This window comes from Gorilla gorilla, chromosome 3, assembly GCF_029281585.2.
Source record: "Gorilla gorilla gorilla isolate KB3781 chromosome 3, NHGRI_mGorGor1-v2.1_pri, whole genome shotgun sequence".
In the NCBI taxonomy this organism is placed as follows: domain Eukaryota; kingdom Metazoa; phylum Chordata; class Mammalia; order Primates; family Hominidae; genus Gorilla; species Gorilla gorilla.
This window is the reverse complement of record NC_073227.2, coordinates 122,914,219-122,937,349: the sequence shown is the minus strand read 5'-3', so window position 1 is coordinate 122,937,349 and position 23,131 is coordinate 122,914,219. Positions and strand designations below refer to the sequence as shown.

The 23,131-nt window shown below is 37.9% G+C and overlaps 1 protein-coding gene across 3 annotated transcripts in view; it reads right to left on the bottom strand.

The window, feature by feature from the left end:
* The window catches only part of NFKB1 (nuclear factor kappa B subunit 1), a 115,605-nt gene that overhangs the window by 13,587 nt on the left and 78,887 nt on the right, over window positions 1–23,131 (bottom strand). For all 3 annotated transcript variants that reach the window (XM_019025812.4, XM_031010114.3, XM_055385418.2), the window contains 7 exons: window positions 20,810–20,901; window positions 18,953–19,091; window positions 10,175–10,318; window positions 8,760–8,849; window positions 7,409–7,603; window positions 6,082–6,223; window positions 2,734–2,848 (listed from right to left, as the gene is read on the bottom strand). In XM_019025812.4, the coding sequence (XP_018881357.1) occupies window positions 2,734–2,848; window positions 6,082–6,223; window positions 7,409–7,603; window positions 8,760–8,849; window positions 10,175–10,318; window positions 18,953–19,091; window positions 20,810–20,901 (917 nt within the window). The remainder of the gene's footprint in view (window positions 1–2,733; window positions 2,849–6,081; window positions 6,224–7,408; window positions 7,604–8,759; window positions 8,850–10,174; window positions 10,319–18,952; window positions 19,092–20,809; window positions 20,902–23,131) is intronic.

Below are 23,131 nucleotides of genomic sequence, written 5' to 3'. Positions count from 1 at the left end.
AATAATCCAAATTATTTAGAGAACTGTATCATTTTCCATTAAGAATAGTTACTAGAGAACCTTTACAACAGATAATCAAGAGTTCAAATCTTAGCAGTTTCTAATTCTCAAATCAAAGTTGCCACTGGGTGTGTGTTTGACACCTAGAAGGCATACTAGCGAGGCCAGAATCACTGCCCATTAATGAGACTGGTGGTAAGGTGGGGGAAAAATGGACGTATAGTCTTCTTAGAGTCCCCAAATCAGAAGGGATAGAAGTATCAATGGTGGTGGTTTCAGGGTTTTTGTCTCTAACACACTGGAGAGTCTCAACATATGTAACCAAATGATACAGTAAAGAGTTTAGGATAAAAAAAAAAAATCACAGCTACTGGCCAGACGCAGTGGCTCATGCCTGTAATCCCAGCACTTTGGGAGGCCAAGGCTGGCAGATTACAAGATCAGGAGTTCAAGACCAGCCAGACCAACATGGTGAAACCCCGTCTCTACTAAAAATACAAAAATTAGCTGGGTGTGGTGGTGCACGCCTGTAATCCCAGCTACTCAGGAGGCTGAGGCAGAAGAATCGCTTGAACCTGGGAGGCGGAGGTTGCAGTGAGCCGAGATCGCGCCACTGCATTCCAGTCTGGGTGACAGAGCGAGACTCTGTCTCCAAAAAAAAACCACAGCTACTAATCCTGTTGTGCTGTGTCCTTTGCAGATCCTATTTATAAACATAAAATAAGTAATTCCTTGAATATGACTGTTAAGCAGGGTTTGAAAAGAGGACTGACAAGCTACAATGTCCCATTCCTAGTTTTATTCATAGATTTGTGATGACTACAAGGAACAATCAGCCAAAAGTCTGCGAGAATCAAGCTTTACAGGCAAAATGACCTTACGGATACCAATGACCCCAAAACGGTATGAAAGTTTCAAGAAGACATCCTTTAAATGTAAATCTACAATCACACTTCATACTAGTTATTTTATATTAACAGGTAGTGAAGAGTCACTAACTTTACTTTTCCTTTGACATGAAGCACAAGAGCCAGTGAAGAAGCCTAATGGTGACTTATATTGAATGAAAAATAGTCATTTTCCCCTATCAGGAAACCTATTCATTTTTACCTAGTCACAGGTAAAAACTATTAAGAGCCACATGTAAACGTTTTAGTAGTTTTGCTTTAAATGCACTTTAAAGCACACTTTTTTTTTTTTTTTGAGACAGAGCGTCACTCTGTCACCCAGGCTGGAGTGCAGTGGCGCGATCTCGCCTCATTGCAAGCTCAGCCTCCAGGTTCACACCATTCTCCTGCCTCAGCCTCCCAAGTAGCTGGGACTACAGGCGCCTGCCACCATGCCTGGCTAATTTTTTTTTTTTTTTTTGTATTTTTAGTAGAGACGGTGTTTCACCATGTTAGCCAGGATGATCTCGATCTCCTGATCTCACGATCCGCCTGCCTCGGCCTCCCAAAGTGCTGGGATTATAGGTGTGAGCCACCGCACCCAGCCTAAAGCACATTTTAAAGAATGGAAATAAAAATAAGAAAATAAATATTTTAATTTCCTTTAAAGAAAATGAAGTTTTAATTAATTTTCTTTAAAATAATAAAAGCATTTTCCTTTAAAGTGAGGAAATAGAAATGATTCACATCACTGCTATAAAAACTGAGAGAGCAGGAACAAATATCTTTACTAAGTAAATAATTACACAGGATTTTGGCCTTAGTTTTGGAGTGAGAGATACACGTGAACCAGCAAACCATCTCTCCAAGGAGGATGAGGAAGATGCTTCGGGTCGATGAAGGGAAGGAGACAAATGGAAAGATAAGAAGTGGGCAAGGGCAGGAGCCCCATACAGCAGACTGGTGGGAGTAGGGGAAAGACAGTGAGGTGGGAAAAGCAATCAGGGGCAGGAAGGAGGAAACCTCAGGAGCCGAACCCCATCTTGGCTTCATGCCAGTGCAGTCGCTCAGCCAGAAAGGCTGGCTGGGGTCACTGGGCTCCCATCACCAACGTCCAAGCTCTGCTTCTGCCGAAGTGGCTCCCAGGCTCCTTGCCTCTCCCTGAATTCTGCATATGCCCATCAAAGGGCCTCGCTGTGTCTCCAGCTAACTCTCCCTTTGCAGTGTTGGAAGACCTCTGGAAAAAACAGTTCCTCAACTTGTATTTTCAGCCCACCTAATTAATTCCTAAGAAAACCTGATTTGGGCAAAACTCTGGTGTTCCCACTTTTCCTCACTTGGAGCTGTCTTTCCGCTTTTGAAAGACACCTTTTCCTCCTCAAGCAAACTTTTAACCTTTCTGTGTGGTGATTTCAGAATGCTTTATTTGATATACATTGAATCTGGATGTTGTCAAGGTATGTTTCAGTAGACTTCAAAATTATTATAAATTACTGGCTTTTCAAACTTTTTTTAACTTTATTTTTCTTGACAGATGTGACATTTTTACTTTAGTTTCTCCCTCTTAAATGAAAAAACTGTTTGATTTCTAAAGTTTAAAGTTTGCCTTCCCCCAGCGGGATGCTGAATTTCATTGTGGCTTGATGGCTGTTATACCCACAGATCAAAGGATCCTACATCATAAAGTAACATTCTCAACTAATGGGATTTTAGATATTACCTACAAAGGTTTGTTTTTGTTTTTGCTACTGTTAACATTACTAAAAATAACATGCATCCAAACATAACAGAAGAAAAAGTAAACTACAGATTTTTCTTCAGTTGTTTTCTTGAGATTTCTGCTTACCTGGTACAGATCATTTCTCATGTTGATAATGTCATCAGAAATCAAACCAGATGTGACTTCTAGTAGATCCCTCACAAGTTGAGAATGAAGGTGGATGATTGCTAAGTGTAAGACACTGGAATGAAAACACAGTGGCAATAATTAACTAAAATGTTAATGAAAAAGAAAAGATTCCCAAGATGTGATTAGACTCAAGGATGGAATCTGCTCTCATACCTAGTTTTATTTGGCCCTAAAATGTTTTGAATCTATAAAATGCATTGAATCTGAGGTGGGATGCTGTCTCCAGAGGACTGGTCCCTCCCAACTGCCTACCCAAGGCTGCTACGTTATTTGTGGTACCTTCCTGGCCTCTGGGAGCATTCAGGTCTGACCCCTTGACGTATAAACACACTGAGGCTTCCAGCCCAGAAAGACCTAAGCTTAAATCCCAATTCTGCCTCTATACCATGGCTTTGGGCGGTTTTCTTCTCTACCTTTCCCCCTGACTTTTCCTGACACACAGATTCTATGTAAAATGAATGCCTGGCACTAGGAATTGTTCAGAAAAACTTAGTTACCTCACCTAGCCCTGCTGCCCTCCTCCAAAATACAGTGTGGTGGTTTTTTAAAGATCTTTCCAGATCCCAAGAGGGAAGAATGGAGTGAAGCTTTTAACTACTGGAAGAAAATTCTTGCAGTAAACTTGTGAAGAAACAAAGCGATTGTATTTCCCACCACTCCTGCAAACATTCCGGCAAATATTCCCTCTGCCTGGAATGTTTTTGCTCCTTTCTTCTGCCTGAACAGTGCCTACTCCATCCTTTATATTCCAGTTCAAACCTGACATCCTCAGAGAATACTTTCCTAACCTCCTAGGTGGAGCAAGTTGTCCCTCTCAAATTTATTGCTTGGTTATGCAACTGCAGTTTTCTACACATTTTTCTCGTTCTCTGTCCTGTCATCTCTGGGGCAGGTTCTGTCTGAGTCAGCCTTACAGCCCTAGCATGCAGTAGAGGCACAAAAATAAGAATGATAGAAGGAACTTAAGAGCTTACGCTAATGAGGCTGAACATACTGGTGGTGTCAAAGTCACTCACAGGAGCATAATTCTTTTAATTATTAAAAAACATACTATTAAAATTCAAAACAATAACAATAACAATCATTTTACCAGTGGCTACTATTTGTTGGGAGCTTTGATTTACCAGACTATGCTAAGCATTTGATATATATTGTCTTTTTACTATAACAATAATCCTATGAGTTAGGTAATATTATCTTCACTTTTCAGCTAATGAAACTGAGACTTGCAGGCGTCATATAACTTAGTCAAGGCCAATACGTGGTGAAGCTGGGATTCAAGCCCAGGCCTGTCTTACTCCAAAGCCATCTCTTAATCCCTTAAGCAATCCTGCATAGGGGATACATGTGCACTGTTCTAAAGACATTCAGATGAATGTCTAAGAAGATGACCACTCCAGAGCATGGACAGATTGAGGTGCAGAGCACACTAAAGCATCTCGCAGCAGCACTACATCTGGGACACGAGGTACAGGCTGGATCTTCTCTAAAATAAGCTATCAGGTGCCACTTTACTCAAGCCTCTTCCTTAGCAATAGCAAGTATATCGTACTTGGGATTAACTCCGGCACAGAAGAGCCTAAAAAACTAAATTGTGATTTTGCTACTTGAGAAATATTTTAAAACGGATGATCTCAGGGTTTCACTATTGCTTCTTGAAATGTGATACTGGAAGAAGACTTCTGAAAAGGGCCTAAACTCTGACATAGACATGATGCACATACACCAAGAAAAAGGTCATACTTCTAAAACTGCTCGAAAATTTCCATGTGCCGCTCAGCATTTCATAGCAGAAGTACATTCCCCCTCCCCCTCAAATCCTCACCCCCTTATGGGAATTTCCCCAAATAGCAGAAGTTTTATATATTTTTCTTTATTATATTTTCTATGATGACTAATGGCCACAGGATTTAAACTATTAGCCAAATATGACGAGCTGAATTAAAACAAGAGACTTGGGCTGTGATGGCCAAAAGCTGCCCTATACCTATGCTCTTATGAGGATCCTCTGGTCTCTCCAGGTCCCAAATCTGTGGCCTCTCTGAGAGCCGGCTTGAGTGAGTGTGCTTGGGTCTTAGGAGGGAACTTGCATGTGCCTCGCCTTGTATCCCTTCCAACAATCCTCCCTTCAGATATCAGCACTTCCTTTCTAACCTGTATGTGCTCATCTTCTTAGACTTATCAATTTAACAGGTCCCTGGAAATGCCACTTGAAACACTGCTGTACTGTCTTGGTTAACTGCTTTTTCTTGTGGTTGTATGCTACTGAGTGCTAACTGGATTATTTAACCCTGAAAAAGCATTCTGCTGTTCATGGCTTTATACCAAGAAGGCTGTACTGGTTCCTCTCATACTGTATAACAAGGCCAGTGGTTATACCACATCCTTGGTTACGTTGCAAGGAATGAGAACAAAGGTGTCTCTGCTTGAAACCCTGAGGTTGTTACTTTCCTAAAGTGCTTGGTTTAATTTTTAAACTGAAGTCTAAAACACAGCACTCAAGAGCTCTTCCACAGAAAAGGATTTCTCTATGTTGATGCTATTTTAGGAAGGTTTTAGATAAGGCACTTGACTTGAATGTGAAGGCTGCTGTCTCTTGTTATTTTTATAGGCTTTCGAGATCATTTTAGAAGTCTCAATGAAAGGACTAAGAGAACTGTTTTAGAAAGAAGCCAGGTGGCTTTGCAAATACAATCTCAGTAATAGCAGGAATGGAAGGCATGGTGTTTGGAATGTTCGACTCCCACATATGGGCTGGAGCAGTCACAAAAGTCTGAAACAGTCACAGACTGATGACCATCAGAAGAGGGAGCAGAGAAGAAACCAGTAACTGGGAAAGAATGACCAGTCCCTCTTAATCTTTCTGTTGTTGTTGCTGCCTTTATTGGGCTTTTTCTTGAGTACACTGTCATAAATATGCAGCTGGGATAACAATGCTTCAGGGATTTGGTAGGACTCTTAACAATTCTCCAAATATTACTTCAATAAACAAAGCAAGGCTTTTCAAAAAGTACCATTACCTACACATATCTTAGTTTTCTTGCCCAGAGAGATTCACTCTTAGATGAGTCCTCCAGCTACTACAGATTCCAACAGATGACAGCAGCAGGATGGAGCAGCAAATTGTGTTACTTAACCTTATTCACACATTATTTTTCTTCATCATTCCAGTTAGAGGACTCAATATATTTGAACAATTATTTTTATCTCTAGGCAGTATGCATTATACGATGCTCTTCTTCTTCCCTACCCAGGACAACCTATCATGCAAAAGTTCTGACTTACCTGTCCCCATTCTCATCCTGCACAGCAGTGAGATGGCGCTGGACGGCCAGCAGCATCTTCACGTCTCCTGTCACCGCGTAGTCAAAAAGGGCATTGGCATGCCTCTTTGCAAGCTGCATAGCCTTCTCTAGAAAGAGGTTATCTGTAAGGCAATGACCACAATCATAGTTGAGTGTTCCTACTTTTGTTTTATGGGTATGGCATGCTTAAGGACAAACTGACTAGCATCAGTGTTCTGACACCTTGACATATCATTTTAGTTGAAAATGTTCTTTCAATGCTTTTGGATTGTGTTGACTAGAAAAAGAGAATTGGACACTGGGTCACTGACAAATATAGTTAGAGATTGATCTTAAAGAATCTGTGTATGATTTGTTAGAGGAAAAAAGTTTAGAAATGTGTTATTTTAAGGGAACGACAATCATCTGTTATTTTAAGGAAAACAATCTCCAAACAATGTTAGATTTTACCATGATTTTAAATCACCAATATCTTGGTGAAATAATCCTTCATTGGAATCTCTAACAATTAGCTTGTTAGGCAATGTGTGAAAAAACACACGTCTCTGCCATAAACAGAGACTTTCAATGAGCCACTCACGTTTTTGTAAAGTTTGTTCCATTAAGGTCAGGGAATGGCATTTGTGACCTTTGGGCCAAAACCTGTTTATGGCCTGCTTTTCATATAGCTCCCTAGCTAATCATGGCTTATATATTTTTAAAGGGGTGGAAAAAAAAGCATATGTGATAGACACCACATGTGGCCACCAACTCTAAATATTTACTACCTTTGCTTTTATAGACGTCTTCTTAGTACGATCTAGGATGACCTAGAATCATGACACATATGCTAATAAGTATTGGTTCACAGTAAACGCAAAAGTACATTTTCTCCTAATCCTACTTCTTCAAAGAGGGCACAAGATAAAAAGAAAAGTTCCTATTTTAAGGCAAAGTTCTATTTCAGTATGACGGTTAAGCCAGAATCTAGACAGGGTGACTATTAAGCTTGTGGAAATACTTCTCTATTTATCTGTGCCAGAAAAGAAGTTGATTATCTCTCACAATACCCTAAAACTGCATGATTATGACTGGAGAATGTACATATAAATTTCTGTCCTTTACATTCAAAGATAACAGAGCAAAAATGGAAATCCCAGTGTGAATAAAATGATCTGACATATGCTTTTCCAAAGGCATACAGAACTTTGAAGAGTACACTAAACTAGATATTGATGTATCATCTTTAGATTAGCAGATATCTTTCTGCACCTAGGACTGACCCCTCCCCAGCCAACCAACAGAACGTAATTTGTGTGCTCACTTACCCTGAACCCCAGCACTCTCTTCTTTTGTTCCTGTTGCATACGTTAGAGTGACCTCACCATTCCCAACGGTGGCCTCGCTGGGCTCCTGATCTTGCTCTGTGGTTTCAATAACTTTCCCAAAGAGGTTTACAGTGTTTTTGTCATCACTTTTGTCACAACCTTCAGGGTCCTTTTTAGATTCAGTGTCCATGGTTCCTAAGATAAATGCAAAAACATCATATTTTTCTCAGTAAAATGTATTTAGTGATAAATCGCTATTCCAATGTAGGTCAGATAAAGGTAAGAGACAAGTTTGCTGCAAAAGGAAAAGAAAAATAATAATTTAAAATTCTTTTAAAAATGGTCATATCATAAATACCATGTTTTGGAGATATTCTAAACTATTTCTAAAAATCATTTTTAGTATACTTCTAAAATCTTAAATCTCATTTTGCTTATTTGTAAAGGAGAAAAATGAAATAAAGCTCTTCTATGAATTGCAGGAAAGCTGAATTTTTAAAGTTCTTGAAAGCAGAGCAGTTTTTTCCTAATGCTAATGAACAAAGCAAATCATAAAGACGTGTTGTCGACTCACATTCTTTAGTGTGGGAGTTATCCAGTGTACCATTCCTGATCACCCTCTTTCAGGTTCAACTATGTTATCTGACAGATACTATGAGAGCATCTAGCTTTTATGCGGGAGACCTGCTTCAAATTCTTGTTCTGCCACTAACTTCTGTGTGCCTTCAGTGAGTATGAACATCTCTGAACTTTGATGCCTTTTGTGTGCAAAATGGAGATACTATTTTCCATATAGAGCAGTCATGAAGATAACAGTTAAAACATGTAAAAGCACTTGGCACAAAAATAGGTATTCAATAAATGGGAAGACTTCTTTATAGTATTATTTCTTCCAATGGGTACACTAGAATGGACCTGTAATATAAACTATCAACACGTGGTTTAACTGCAGCTTCTCACGGGATGACTTGATGGGAAAAGACCGATCCTATAAACCTCAAAATGATTTCAGAAGTGTACTATTTGAGAAAAAAAGAGACAGAATACATTAAGTTTGATGATGTTTAAAACGTTTGAATAGTCAGGTCTCTGTTGTCTCTTTTCAATGCTCTTTTCTTTCCTCTGTTCATGCCACTTACAAAGTAAATATATAAAATATATAAAAGTAATAGAGTTTATACTAGCCACAGGAAATAATATCTTTTGGGAAAAGTATCTTCTTAGTTTATTTGCATTCATCAATTATTTGTCAAGATGATAATACTGTTGTGATAAGTAATGATTTTAAAAACCCTTTTTAGCATTAATTATTTTTTTCCTTTCTTGGTATTAAGAACAAAGCATTACTTACCATGCTTCATCCCAGCATTAGATTTAGTAGTTCCAGGATGGAAGGTAATCCCACCATAAGTAGGAAATCCATAGTGCGGGAAGCTATACCCTGAAACGGCAAGTAAAACAAATGAAACATCATGAAGATATTTGTTACAAAGACTCAGCACAACTTAGTGTCTGTCTCTCAGGTGAGCATAGCCTTTGGTGTGACAGGACAGTATTGTGCCCACACATGGTTTTTCTGTTGGGACTAAGACACATGGTGGGGGTCATGGGACTATCAGAATTCCACTTTGGTAAAGTTTACATTTTGGCAACTCTGACAGCACCCCAGATTTGGGGAGGGGTTGTAATGGAGAAAGCCTTCACTCCTATGTGAAGGGGAGAGGCTACTAGTGAGGGTCACCAACCAAACTCAGACTTGCCTATGTAGAAGACATTAAAATAACCCCTTGAGGAAAAAAACTAAATCAAACAAAGCACAGAAAAACATACTGACTCCTCAATGGAAAAATGGCCACCACTGTTCATTCTTAGGCATTTTTGGTGGAAGCATAAACTGGTACAACTCTTTGGGAAAACAGATGGCATTAGATGTCATGCCCTCTGACGTAGTAATTTTACTACAAAGACTCTAATTTACAAAAGTAATCTGGAATAAGTGAAAAGTTAGGTGGATAGAGGTTCAGTATAGCATTTTATATAGAAAACAGGAAACTACATGTAAGTAAGTTATACTACGGTTTGTTCACTTGAGGAAATGAGTCATTAAAATGATGCTTAAAATTTATGCTTAAAGTTCATATTACTGGAGGAAATGTTTATGTTAACATCTCAGGTAAACGTTGCACATATGACTCTATACACACAGTCATGGTGCAAATGATAGTAAAATAGTATTGCAAATAAATGGATTAAAATAAAATGCATAATGATGATCACAGCTGTATTCAGGGTAAAATTTATAAATATATACTATAACATATACATAAAAATAGTAGTAGTTAACCTTTGATGGCAGATTTTATGTATTTTCAAAGTTTCTACAATGTAGTATATAGAGATGTTTAATATATAGCTATATTGTAGTATGATAATATAAAATCTTTTCAATGTTTCCAAACAAAAACAAGACAACTATGTCAAAAAATGTAAAAGAGAAATATACCAAAATCTTTAGGAAGGTATTCATTAAATAACTGGCTTTGGGGTACTTTTTTTTCTTCTTAATGACTTTTGAGATCACCTACATATTATAAAATGAACATGGATTTCTTTGAAAAATAAATTTACATTTGTCAGGAAATTTTAATTAATATACTCAATAATATCATAGCCACTCAACTCACAGACATGCTCAGAAACCAAAGAAAAGAAAATTCTACCCTCTCCAATATGAAAAAGTTTTAGGAAGAATAAGTATTTTTGTACCTGGACCTGTACTTCCAGTGCCCCCTCCTCCACCGCCACTACCAAACATGCCTCCGCCTCCAGCTCCAGCACCACTACCACCGCCGAAACTATCCGAAAAATTGGGCATGAGCTTCTGACGTTTCCTCTGCACTTCTTCTTTATCTGTATTTAAAGGAAGAGAAACCAGAGGAGAAAAGATTGATTCGGTCCCACCACTAGCCACAGAAAGACCACTGATTCTAATGGTATTTTTAAACATCTTAAAGGGAAATAGAAAGCACTCAAAGAGGAAGAGATGCTAAATTTCAAGAAGCGTTATATTTATTCCAATGGGTATGAAGGCTGAAAGTTAGCTCCAGAGAGACCACAGAGCAGTACACACCCAAATCCACTCTATAACAGTTTCTTAAGTCCCCAGTGTTGTTAAAACTAGTGAAATATTTGATTATCCATCAAAAAGATACTGAAGATGCTGAATTAAAAAATTATTGACCCTTTTGCTTGGTCACACAAAATAACTCATGTTAATAAGTTAACATTTATTATGCATCTACAATGAGCTAAATGCTGGAAATAAAAAAAAGCATGACATAATGTCTTTGCTGCCAAGAACCCTCCAACATAATTTTAAGATAGTGGGGGAAAGACTTAGTGAGACAGCACTATAACAGGACATACATTAAATTCATGGTGCAGATCAGTGTTCTAGGAGTTTGGGGAAAACCTTTTAGGAGGTCACTGAGGGATGGGAAATTCAGGAAAGGCTTCTCAGAATCAATTTTATATAAGAAGAGGAAAAAGGAAGATGTTCTGGGAAGGGGATATGGAGGAAACACAATAATGAAGGAAAGATGTACACAGGGTGCTTTTGAGAACAGGAGTAGATAAGTTTGGCTGAAGTGAAAGTAGTACAGGCATGCCTCTGAGATATTGAAAGGTTCAATTCCACATCACTGCAACAAACCAAGTCACATGATGTTTTTGGTTTCCCAGTACACAAAAAAATTATGTTTACACTATACTATAGGCTATTAAGTGTGCAACAGAATTATGTCTTAAAAAGCAATGTACATATCTTAATTAAAAACACTTTATTGCTAAAACAGGCTAATGATCACCTAAGCCTACAGCAGGTTGTAATCTTTGTACTGGTGGAAGGTCTTGCCTCGATGTTGATGGCTGCTGACTGATAAGGGTGGTGGCTACTGAAGGCTGGGTGGTTGTGACAATTTTTAAAAATAAGACAACAATGAAGTTTGTCAATTCACTCTTCCTTTCACAAAAGATTTCTCTATAGTATACAATGCTGTTTTGATAACATTTTATCCACAGTTTTAACTTCTTTCCACACTAGGGTCAATTCTCTCAAACACTGCTGCTGCTTTACTAAGTTTATGGAATATTCTAAATTATTGTCATTTCAAGAATGTTCACAGCATCTTCTCCAGGAGTAGATTCTATCTCAAGAAACTACTTTCTTTGCTCATCCATAAGAAGCAATTCCTCAACCATGAAAGTTAAATCATGAGCAGCAGTTCAGTCCCATCTTCAGGCTCTACTTCTCACTCTCATTCTCTTGCTATTTCCACCACATCTGCTGTTACTTCCTTCACTGAAGCCTTGAACCCCTCAATGTCACCCATGAGGGCTGGAATCAATTTCTTCCAAATTCTTATTAATGTAGATATTTTGACCTCCTTCCATGAATCACAAATGTGCTCAATAAATCCTTTCCACAGGGTTTTCAATTTACTTTGCCCAGATTCATCAGAGTAATCACTATCTACGGCAGCTACAGCCTTACAGAATGTATTTCTTAAACAATAAGACTGAAAGTCAAAATTACTTTTTGATCCATGGGCTGCAGAACGGCTGTTAGTAGCCATGAAAACATCTCCTTCAGAGCTCTTGGGTGACCAGGTGTATTGTCAATGAGCACTACTATTTTGAAAGGAATCCTTTTTTTTTCTTTTTTCTCAGAGCAGTAGGTCTCAACAGTGGGTTTAAAAATATTCAGTAAACCATGCTGTAGACAGATGTGCTGTCATCCAGGTTTTCTTGTTCCATTTACAGAGCAAAGGCAGAGAAGATTTGGCATAATTCTTAAGAGCTCTAGGATTTTCAGAATGATAAATGAGCACTGGCTTCAATTTAAAGTCACCAGCTGCATTAACTCCTAATGAGAAAGTCCGCCTTTTTTTTTTTTTTTTGAGCCAGGGTCTCACTCTGTTGCCCAGGCTGGAGTGCAGTGGTGCAATCATAGCTCACTGCAGCCTCGACCTTCTGTGTTCAAGTGATCCTCCCACCTCAACCTCCTGAGAGTCAGCCTGTTTTTAAAAGCTTTGAAGCCAGGCATTTCTACATCTTCTCTCTAGTTATGAAAGTCCTAGATGGCATCTTCTTCCAATGGAAGGTTGTTTCTTGTACACTGAAAATCTGTTTGGTGTGGCCACCTTCATCAATTTTCTGAACTAGATCTCCTGGATAACTTGCTGCAGCTTCTCTGTTAGCATTTGTTGCTTCACCTTGCACTTTTACGTTATCAAGATGGCTTCTTTTTTAAACCTCATGAACCAACCTCTGCTAGCTTCCAACTTTTTTTCTGCAGCCTCCTCACCTCTCTAAGCCATCATAGAATTGAAGAGAGTTAAGGCCTTTCTCTGGATTAGGCTTTGGTAAAAGGGAAAGTTGTGGCTGGTTTGATCTTCTACTCAGACCACTAAAACCTTGGCTAACTGGCACAAGAGGCCTAGCTTTGGGCTTATCTCAGCTTTTGACATGCCTTCCTCACTAAGCTTAATCATTTTTGGCTTTTGATTTAAAGTGAGAGGTGTGACTTTTCCTTTCACTTGAACACTTGGAGGCCACTGTAAGGTTATTAATTGGCCTAATTTCCATATGGTTGTGTGATAGGGAATAGGGAAGCCTGAGGAGAGGGAGAGAGATGGAGGAATTGCCAGTCAGTAGAGCAGTCAGAACACACAGAACATTTATCGATTAAGTTTGTCATCTTACATGGACACTGTTTGTGGTACCCCAAAACATCAAAGATCACTGTTCACAGATCACCATAACGGATATAACAATCATGGAAAAGTTTCAAATATTGAGAGAATTATCAAAATGTGACACAGAGACATAAAGTGAGTACATGCTGTGGGAAAAATGGCACCAATAGACTTTCTTGACACTATTGCCGCAAACCTTCAATTTGTAAAAATCACAGTATCTGCAAAATATAAAGAAACAAGCTATGACTGTATAAGGAATTCCTGAGAAATGGAACTGTTTGGGACAACACTGCGGAGCACTCAGAGAATGAACTTACAGGCAAGAAAGCTGCTGAATGTTTTTGAACAGGGAAATAATGTGTAGGGGATGGTATTTTAGGAAGTTCATCTTTTACGTGTGTGTGGGACATACTAAAGAGTTAAAGTGAGAGGCAGAGACAATGCAGACATAAGTGATGGAGGCCCATTCCTTAGTGGTCACCAGGATAATAAAAATGGGGTGGATGCCAGAAAAACAGTAACCAAGGGATCTGTAACCTCTGGTGACTGATGAGATACGGGGGCTAAAAGTCTAAGACCACTATTTGACTACAATACAGTGATGCCCTCTGAGACTTCTGATTGCTTTTCTTTTTGTTTTGTTTTCATCTTTCTGTTTCTCACTATCTGTGCTTCTCACCAGCCCCAATGCCCTTTTGAGTTCCGTTACTGCCTATGTGGTGTTACTGTGTTCTTGTTTCTCCTTTCTGTTTCCTTTTCTTTCTCTTCTTTTTCTATCATATACCTTTCTTCTCTTTTTTTGGGCTGGAGCAGTTAAGGAGGTTTTATTTCGTTTTTTCAAATTAAATACAGTCAATGAGGTATTCTTTTTTTTGATTAGTGCTGAACCCTTAACAGTTATTCTATTTCTGATTCTTCAATGTCAGTTTTGTCATGCTTATGTTCAGAAAGAACTTCGATTATTTCTAATTCTGTGGTTGTTTCAGTCATCTTAGGGCTAGATAGAAGGTCTCTGTTTACTGATTATCTCATGATCATCTAACTGCAGTTGAAAGATGAAGCAGGGGAAAGTAGGGTAACAAAGTACACTTTAATAGTTGTTTAAAAGCTGAGCATCTCCAGACTTCCCAGGAAAAAAAAAAAACCAAGGTTGTCAAATTTTGAGAAAAATATGCTTCCACTAGAAGGGGATGACCTTTAAGTGGAGAAACTTTGACTTCCTTATCAAATATGTTTTAGATTCAGATTTATAATTTCCCCATCAATTATATCATAACTAATTTACAGCTATACTCATTACTGTTCACTGCAGACATATGAAACACAAGAGGGAAGCAGGCAACTTATTTATCTTCAGAAATAAATGTTATCTATTGACATGGATTCCAGCAAAGAGACTAGTTAGTATTTTCTATGTATTCATTTTACCTTTTAAAGCAGAGAGATATTTATTGACTGTATTTCACTGTAAAATGGGAATTTTAAGGGCAAAATATTAATTATAACACAGCCAGTAAGATTCCAATGACAAGAAACTGATACAGAACATTCCACATAAGCTTTATAAAAGAACCTGCTGTTTGAATCTCCACAGAATTGAATATGGAGACTTTCACACTCCATATTCAAGGGATCATTTATCCTTGCGGTCTGCTTTTGACAACGGCACCATGGGATGTACTATGAAACATCAACCTATTTTAGAAGGAACCGAAGCAGCCACTTACTATGAGTTCTCCTTTTGCAGGAGAGGAAACTGAAGCTAGGAGGGGTTAGGTGACTTATCTGAGGTCACAATGGAGTCAAGATCAGTCTCAAAGTGCAGTGATGTTTTCATTATGTTAGGCTGTCATTCTTTTGAAAACACTCCAAAATAGCTTTGTATAATAATAACCAGTGACTTTAATAATCAATGACTTTACATAACAGTTGATGACTTTAGATAATAGTTCAATTCACAAATATGGATAATCTCCTAGTGTTTGCTACCTATTTCTGTGCATGGGCCTTAAAAGTACCTCATTCTCACTTTTCAGGTTTTAGTTTACCAGTAAAGGTGACTGCATTTATCTTGGCCATACCTTTCATAATTTAAAGATTATTTATCCCTAATCTCCATCTTTCAGACTGAAAAATCATTATGGTCTCTTTTATTTTTTTTTATTTTTTTTGCTTTTGTACAGCAGTTCCTCAACTATCTTCCTCCTTTGCCAATCGTCCTTCTCTTGATTATTTCAATTGTCTCCCCTGGACCCAACCATCTCCAATAATTTTTTGTGAAGTACAATGTTGATGACCAAAGCTCAGGGCTGGTTCTGTATAATGTTTTATATTTATGTATAATGTCTTACCTGATGATCCCCAACATATTACTAGCCTTATAGATGAGGACGGCAGCTTGGCTGGTCAATCAATAAGTCAGTCCACAGATATTTAATGAGCATTTTCTATGCAACCTATACTGTTCTAGATGGTCTATGACCTAAAGAAGATTCTTTGTACTCGGGGTGGTAGGAAGACAATAGACCCATAAATAAATAGATAAGACAGGTTTACATATTGATAAAAATAATGAAGAACATAAAATTAGGCAATGAGATAGGGAATGACTACAGAGACTGGGGGTAAGGGAAAGTGTGTTCAATGACTTCTGAGAAATGTATACAATGTTTCCCTGGGTTGTACAGTTTGGATCCATTTCTATCTACTTACTCTAATGCTAAATGGCCTACTACTTTTCTGACCAGTTATACTGCCTGGTCAGATTATTCCTCCTTGGTCCTATTATCTTGAGTTTTTATAATCCAGAAGGTTTCTATAGAATCAAGTAATTTGTTGTCCTCATATATATATATGTTGTCCATTCTTTCCTTCAGAGCTCAATGGGTAAGTATTTCTCCAGACAGTTCTTAAACTTTGTATTGTATGAAGCTCTTCATCAATGACAGCCTGGAAGGTAGGTGCATGAAGCATACAGGTGCAATTTTGAACTTTCAGGTGACCCCATTCTCTAATCCCTGCATTGGATAGTTCCTACTATGATAACGAGGCATTAAAGTAATCACCTGAACATACCCCCACTATAACATACTTTTCTGAGCATAGATACCACTGGGAAAGGGAGACAGGCAGCCTAGATACCAAGCTGAGCTTTGAATGTTTCTAGGTTCATACACATACAGGTAACCTGGGTTTTCTTTCTTCATGATTCTCTGTGTTAGCAAAAACTGACATTATTTGAAGACATATTTCTGGAGAAGAAATCTATTTTTTTCCTCAGAAAGTCTAAAAAAATTATCCATATTTTTATTCTGTGTCTACTTTTAAAGAAGGGTGTTTAAATTAAAGCAGTGATTTTCACATCATTTTGTGTAGGCAGAAGCATTCAAAAGACCTCCAGCAGCTCCTGATAGGGAAGTAAGGAGAGGTGGGACAGCCTCTCGGAAGGCCGAGCTGGCAGGGCCCTTCACCCCTATTTTAATCAAAGCCTACCATGTCCATACACTGGGATTTTGTATGAAATCTCATGTGAAGAAAGAAAAGTTATTGTGCTGACAGTGTTTTCAAACCACCAGGATATAGAGTGCACTACAAATCTGACCAAACAATGGAGAGGCCACAACCTCAGAAAAGAAACAAGAACTTATAGAACCGTTTTCTAAACACTCCTGTGGCAGCACGAATTCTAGGAAAGGAAAGCCCTCTTCAAAGATTACCTATCACATCTTGCTCTCACAGGAGACAACACCCACCCATGTGGCTTGTTGCTGCTGCACCTTTGCGGTTTCCAACCTCAGCAAGGATCTGGGTGCCCCGTGGCAATCATTTTACTGACCTCCCTTCCCAGTCTCACTTCCCTCCAACTGAGGGATTTCTAATTTTGTTTGTGCCACAGCCCCTTCGGCAGTCTGGTGAACTCTATGGATCTCTTCTCAGAATCATGGTTTTCAGTATGTAAAATACAAAACAGGATTACAAAAGCAGCTGATGATATCAAAGTACATTTCTATCCACAGACTCTTTGGGGGTCAGTGGACTCTAGGTTAAGAAATACCTTTGAATAATGACTCAGTTGGTGCCTGTTATATCTCGTTTTGAGATGATTCTAATGCTAAATTTCTCACCCTGTCCTCTCTTGAGTTCCAGTTCTGCCTTTTGATCTGCCTACTAAGAACTTACACTTGATTTTCCCACAGGGACCTAAAATATAACATGTTTTACTCTGAGCTCCCTCTTTTCCCACCCAAATCTACTTTTGCTCCCTTGTTCCTTTCATCAAGTCAACCACATCACAAGCTTCCTGGTCAGGGAGTCTTAGACCCATCTATGACTCCCCGTCTCTCCTATACCTCCGACCTCTAGGCCCTCTTGACAGTATCACTGTATCACAGTATCACTGCATTCTCTCTTAAGTCCACCATCTCCTTTCATTCCTGGCACTAGGACCTTTACTAACTGCACCGTTTCTCACTTGGATTCTTGCATTACTCTTCTGACTCATCATCTGCCTCCTAAATGGTACCCTCAGTGGTGACATAAAGAAGTCAGAGCCATCATTCCAAACCTAGGCAGGCCTGGCTATCCCTCTCCAGAATTAATGCAAAATTCTTAAGCTGCCACTCACAGCCCTGTTTAGCCTGGCCCTGGCCTTCCTTACCCACATTGGCCTTCATGTCCATCCGAGCGCTCAGAACACTTTTTCCCTCTGCATAAAGGCTGTGTTTACCTCTTTCTTTAAGCTCCTCAAGTAACTTAAACCTAGAGAACCCTCTCCTTCTCTGTTTAACACCCAACTGCTGAAATATACCCCAAATGCTGAGGGCCAAATGATATCTCCTTGACGAAGCCTTCTTTTTGGAGGCTGCTTTAGAATAAAGGGACCAAGGGCTCTCTCTTCAACATTCTCTTATATTTTTATGGATGCTTCACTTTCGGTACTTATTAAAATCATAATTTACATTATAACTATTTAAGAAACCTATGAGTGCCCTTTCTTAAAGCATCTTTTGTGAGAGAAAGAATGATGCCTTACTCATTTTCATAGTTTTGCAGTGCATGTTGGCCAAGTTTTCTGTTCCACCGCCTGAGGCTGGTTGACTAACTGGCTGATTCTCCTAAACAGCAAGCCTGATTTTTTCATCTCAGCTGCTTGAACTCTGAGTTAGTCAATAAATGTTAGATTCTCAAATTCAAAGACAAATTCTCAATGTCTAAATCTCATATAAGCTTGGTGGAAATAACATTATTTTAAAAAGCTGGACTAATTCCATGACCTCAAAATAATATACTACTGTCTCTTCTAAAAGTAAGCACCATGGATCCAGGGACCTGTTACTAGAAAGCTGTTCAAAGGAGGTGACTAACTGATCTTTTCTAATTAGCTTGTCCTCTTCTCAGAACAAGCACAATGGCAAGACATGGCAGCTCAAGCCTGTAATCCCAGCACTTTGGGAGGCCAAGGCCGGAGGACTGCTTAAGGCCAGGAGTTTAAAGCCAGCCTGGACAATGCAGGAAGTCCTCATTTCTATTAAAAGTAAAAAAAAAAAAAAAAAAAAAATTAGCCTGGCATGGTGGCGCACACCTGTAGTCCCAGCTATTTGAGATGCTGGGGCAGGAGGACTGTTTGAGGCCAGGAGTTCGAAGTTGCAGTGAGCTATGATTGCACCATTGCACTCCAGCCTGGGCAACAGAGTCAGACTCTGTCTCAAAACAAAACAAAACAAAACAAAAACCAAAAATAAAATAAAATAAAATATGAGCATAATATTTTAAACAACTGACTTACCTTTGATTTCAGGATAGTAGAGGAAAGGTTTTGGTTCACTAGTTTCCAAGTCAGATTTCCTCCGAAGCTGGACAAACACAGAGGCTGGTTTTGTAATATTAATATCTTTATACTTTGGAGTTTTGAAGACGATGGCAAACTGCAGGATACGAAGAACCACATGTTGGTGTAGGACTACATTTTTTTTTTTTTTTTGCAGTAATGCTACTCATTAAACACATTCCTTATGCTTTTCTTTATACCCAATGTTTAGACACAGTGTACTAAAAAACACCTTGTCCTGGAGAAAGTTCCAAACTCAGAATTCTATACTGATACGTTTTTATGAAATTGCTACTGTAAAATCAAAATACAATGCTATGCTAATGTACTACGAAGCTTTATTATTTCATTTGTCTATTTCAAATGTCTTCTAGTTGTAAATATCATGCTTATAAAATTCACTGCATACACTTTCTTCTCTTCCAAAGCAGCCTTAAAAGCCTCCAAGATTATTTAGAGCAACATCAGAAAGACTGGGTATGGAAAGAGAGAGATGGCTACAGGCCAGTGATGAAGAGAAGAAACTAAACATTGCTTACATTGGCATCATAACACATTAGTTCTTGGTGGTATGTTAGGGATTTAAGCATTTTTCAGTTTGATTTTTTGACTATGTAATATATTCACAGGGATAAAGATCTTATAAAATATAAAAAAGCATACAGCGGTATTCTCTTTGACATTCTTGTTCCCCATCCATGCAGTTCCTACAGTGTACCAGCCAGTGGTAAATACTGTTATTAATTTCTTAGGTATCCTTCCAGAATTTCTTTATGCATGAACATAGAATCATTTCTACACACACTTTGTTCTACACCCATCTTTTAAAATATTTTAACACTGTATAACTGAGATCTTTCTATATTAGTTCACAGAGTACTCATTCTTTTGAATAACTACATGATATTTCATCAAAAGGATAGCCCATAATTTAACTGGCCACTTACTGATGAATATCTGGATTGTTTCCAATTTTTTGTTAACATAATACTCTTCAATTACTTGTAAATAGGAGAATAATAATTAAGGTGGGGGCTCAGCATTATCATCTGTTAGTCATTTAATCAGTTGCCATTGGGAAATCTTCATTTAACAGGACGACATCAGCTTCAATTAGAAGATGACTCCTAGAACACCCTTTTAAGGTGTTATCATAATTAGGTGCTATCATAAAATAGGTCTCATCATAATTACTTTGGTAGAACACTTAAAAACATTTTCATTAAAGGACCTGTGGGGCACTGTCTTATGGGTTAGGGGATTAGGCAGCAATTAAATATCTTGCCAACATCTCAGAGCAAACGATCTAACAGAACCTTGCCCATAACTCTACAGTAGGTAACTTTTTTGGATGACCTGCATGAGTCTTAAAAATAGTACTGTTTTATGGAAGTTAAATATTTATGATTTTTCCTTTTTATAGATGGAAGCTAAGTACTAAATTTCAATAAGGCAGAAAGTGTAAAATGATGATAATAATATGGATCATGCCTATAATCCCAGCATTTTGGGAGACCAATGTGGGATAATCGCTTAAGTCCAGGAGTTCAAGACGAGCCTGAGCAAGATAGCAAGACATCATCTCTACAAAAAAAATAAAAATGAAAAAACTAGCTGGGCATGGTAGCATGCCTATAATCCCAGATATTTGGTAGGTTGAGACAGGAGGATCCCTCGAGCCCAACAGTTGGGGGATACAGTGAGCTGTGATTGTACCACTGCACTGCAGCCTGGGTGTCAGAGTGAGATCCCATCTCTAAAAATAATAAGGATTAATAATAATAATAATAATAATAATAATAAAAAATCACTTACTTGTCTATGAACATCTGTGGGGGAAAAATCTCCAAATCCTTCCCAGACTCCACCATTTTCCTCCTCTTCATAAAATCGAATCTGGATGTCATCTGCAAACAATCACATTGAAGTGTGTAATTTCACATAGTGTAAATAGTATTTATAAACATGCTGAAAAATAAAACTGGTTTAATATTCTACCTACTATCTATTTACACTTTTAAAAAACAAGATCAAAAGGTTCAGTCTTTTAAAATCTTCACAAATCACTGACTTTTTTCATTATTTACCACAGTAATGCGCCCCAAGTTTCATTCACAATGACAGAATATTAGATTTACCTAGTTAACCTGAATTTTCTTTTAATCTTTGACCTTACTGCTTCTCCATCCTTAAGCCAATCCTGAGAAACATGAACGATGGTGGAAGAATATTAGAATCCAACGAGGCAGTGCAATTCAATATATAGATGTACATAAAAATAATTAACTTATATAAGTTTTACCATTAATGTATGGCAGATGCTATTCTAAGTGCTTCATATATACACATATTAACTGATTTCATCCTCACCACAACCTTGTGATGTAGATGGGTACTATTATTATCCTCACTTTGCAAAAGAGAAACTGGGGTCCAAAGAGGTTAAGTACTTATCCAAGGCTGAACAGCTAGTACTTGGAGGAACCAGGATTTGAACATAGACAGTATAATTTCAGAGTCCAGGCTCTTAACACACTGTTAAACTGTCTCTCACTATAATAGTCTCTTAGTTCATATTGAGTAATTGGTCAAAATACTATAATAATCAGGTCCCTTCTAATTAAAATGCAATGCTTAAATTGCACACTCTAGTCATGGAGTGTGTTTATAAATACTCCATGTTCAGCATGTTTATAAATACTCTATTCACTTCTACAGAAATGTGACAATGTAACTTAGGTTGGCATCTTCCTGGCTTCACTTTCCATTTCATAGAAAGGGCCACACTATTGACTTTGTTCAAAGTTTTTATCTCTATGTAAGTAGAATTTTAGAAATACTAGGAATGGATAAAACATCTTACAATCTCCTTTGCCTTCAGGTAGGACTACACTGGACCTAGTTATTGAGATTCTTTAAGCCAAGTACAAGACATTTCTTACTAAGCCATTCCAATGTAATGATAATGACTAAGGATCTCATTTACAAATAAAGGTACTCAGATTGTGTTTACTCACAGTATGTACACCCAGGAATCTGGAAATGAGTATTACTTGGACAGAGTGGATTGGAAGAAGGCTGACACTAGTGTAGGCAGAGAAAGTGTAAACTTCTTTTTTTGAGACAGGGTCTCGCTCTGTCATCTAGGCTGGAGTACAGCAGCATGATAATAGCTCACTACAGCCTCAAACTCCTAGGTTCAAGCAATCCTCCCACCTCAGCCTCCCAAAGCGCTGGGATTACAGGCATGAGTTACCATGCCTGGCCTGTAAATTTTTTTGGATAAAGTATATATATGTTTACTTTAAAATCTGATCCCATTTTTTTCTGACTATATACCTCAGAGAATTTAATCTCATATGATAATTTTTTTAAAAGCCACATGTCTTTTATTGATTTATTTTACTTATTTATATTTTCAGTTAGGTATCTGCTTACTTTGAAAATGCTCACCCTGTAGTAAATAGATATTTATTATACTACACTTTCCAACTATCATTTTATTTAAAAAAAGAATGCAGTTTGAGAAAATAACACATTTTCCTCAGCTTTTACTAATCTATCAATGTTGTAATATATCTAACGAAAGATAAACGCCAAGAACCTTTCCTCAAAGGGAAAACTGTGAGAGAAATGTGCTCTGAGAATTTCCCTGTATTCCCTGTTTTCTTTCCTTTTCTTAGTTAACATCACATCTCTGGAAGTGTTCAGAGAAGTTCTCTCAGTGTTATATCAAAGCACTGCAAAATAAATAAAAACAATTTAATACTATGTAAAACATTATTCTGTGTGTGTGTGTTTGTATGTGTGTCAAGAATGGGCTATTATTTATTTTTGTTTAACAAAGTACAGATATTAATTTTAATGTATAAACATACTGAAAGTCACTGATTATAATTATCACGATTTTCTTATTTCTTTTTACTTCCATGGGAAATCTAAAAGTGAATTAGTTGACTTAGGAAAAAATAACACAGACAATTTACATTTGGAAGAGGTAAAACGTAAATGCTTTTTAAGACTTTCTATGGCAGCAGAGGGACGTTTCTTGTCCACTGCTGAAATGTGACTCACAGACACACTCAGAACTGTAGTGTGTCAAGATCACACCTCTTGAGATCAGAGATCACAGAATGT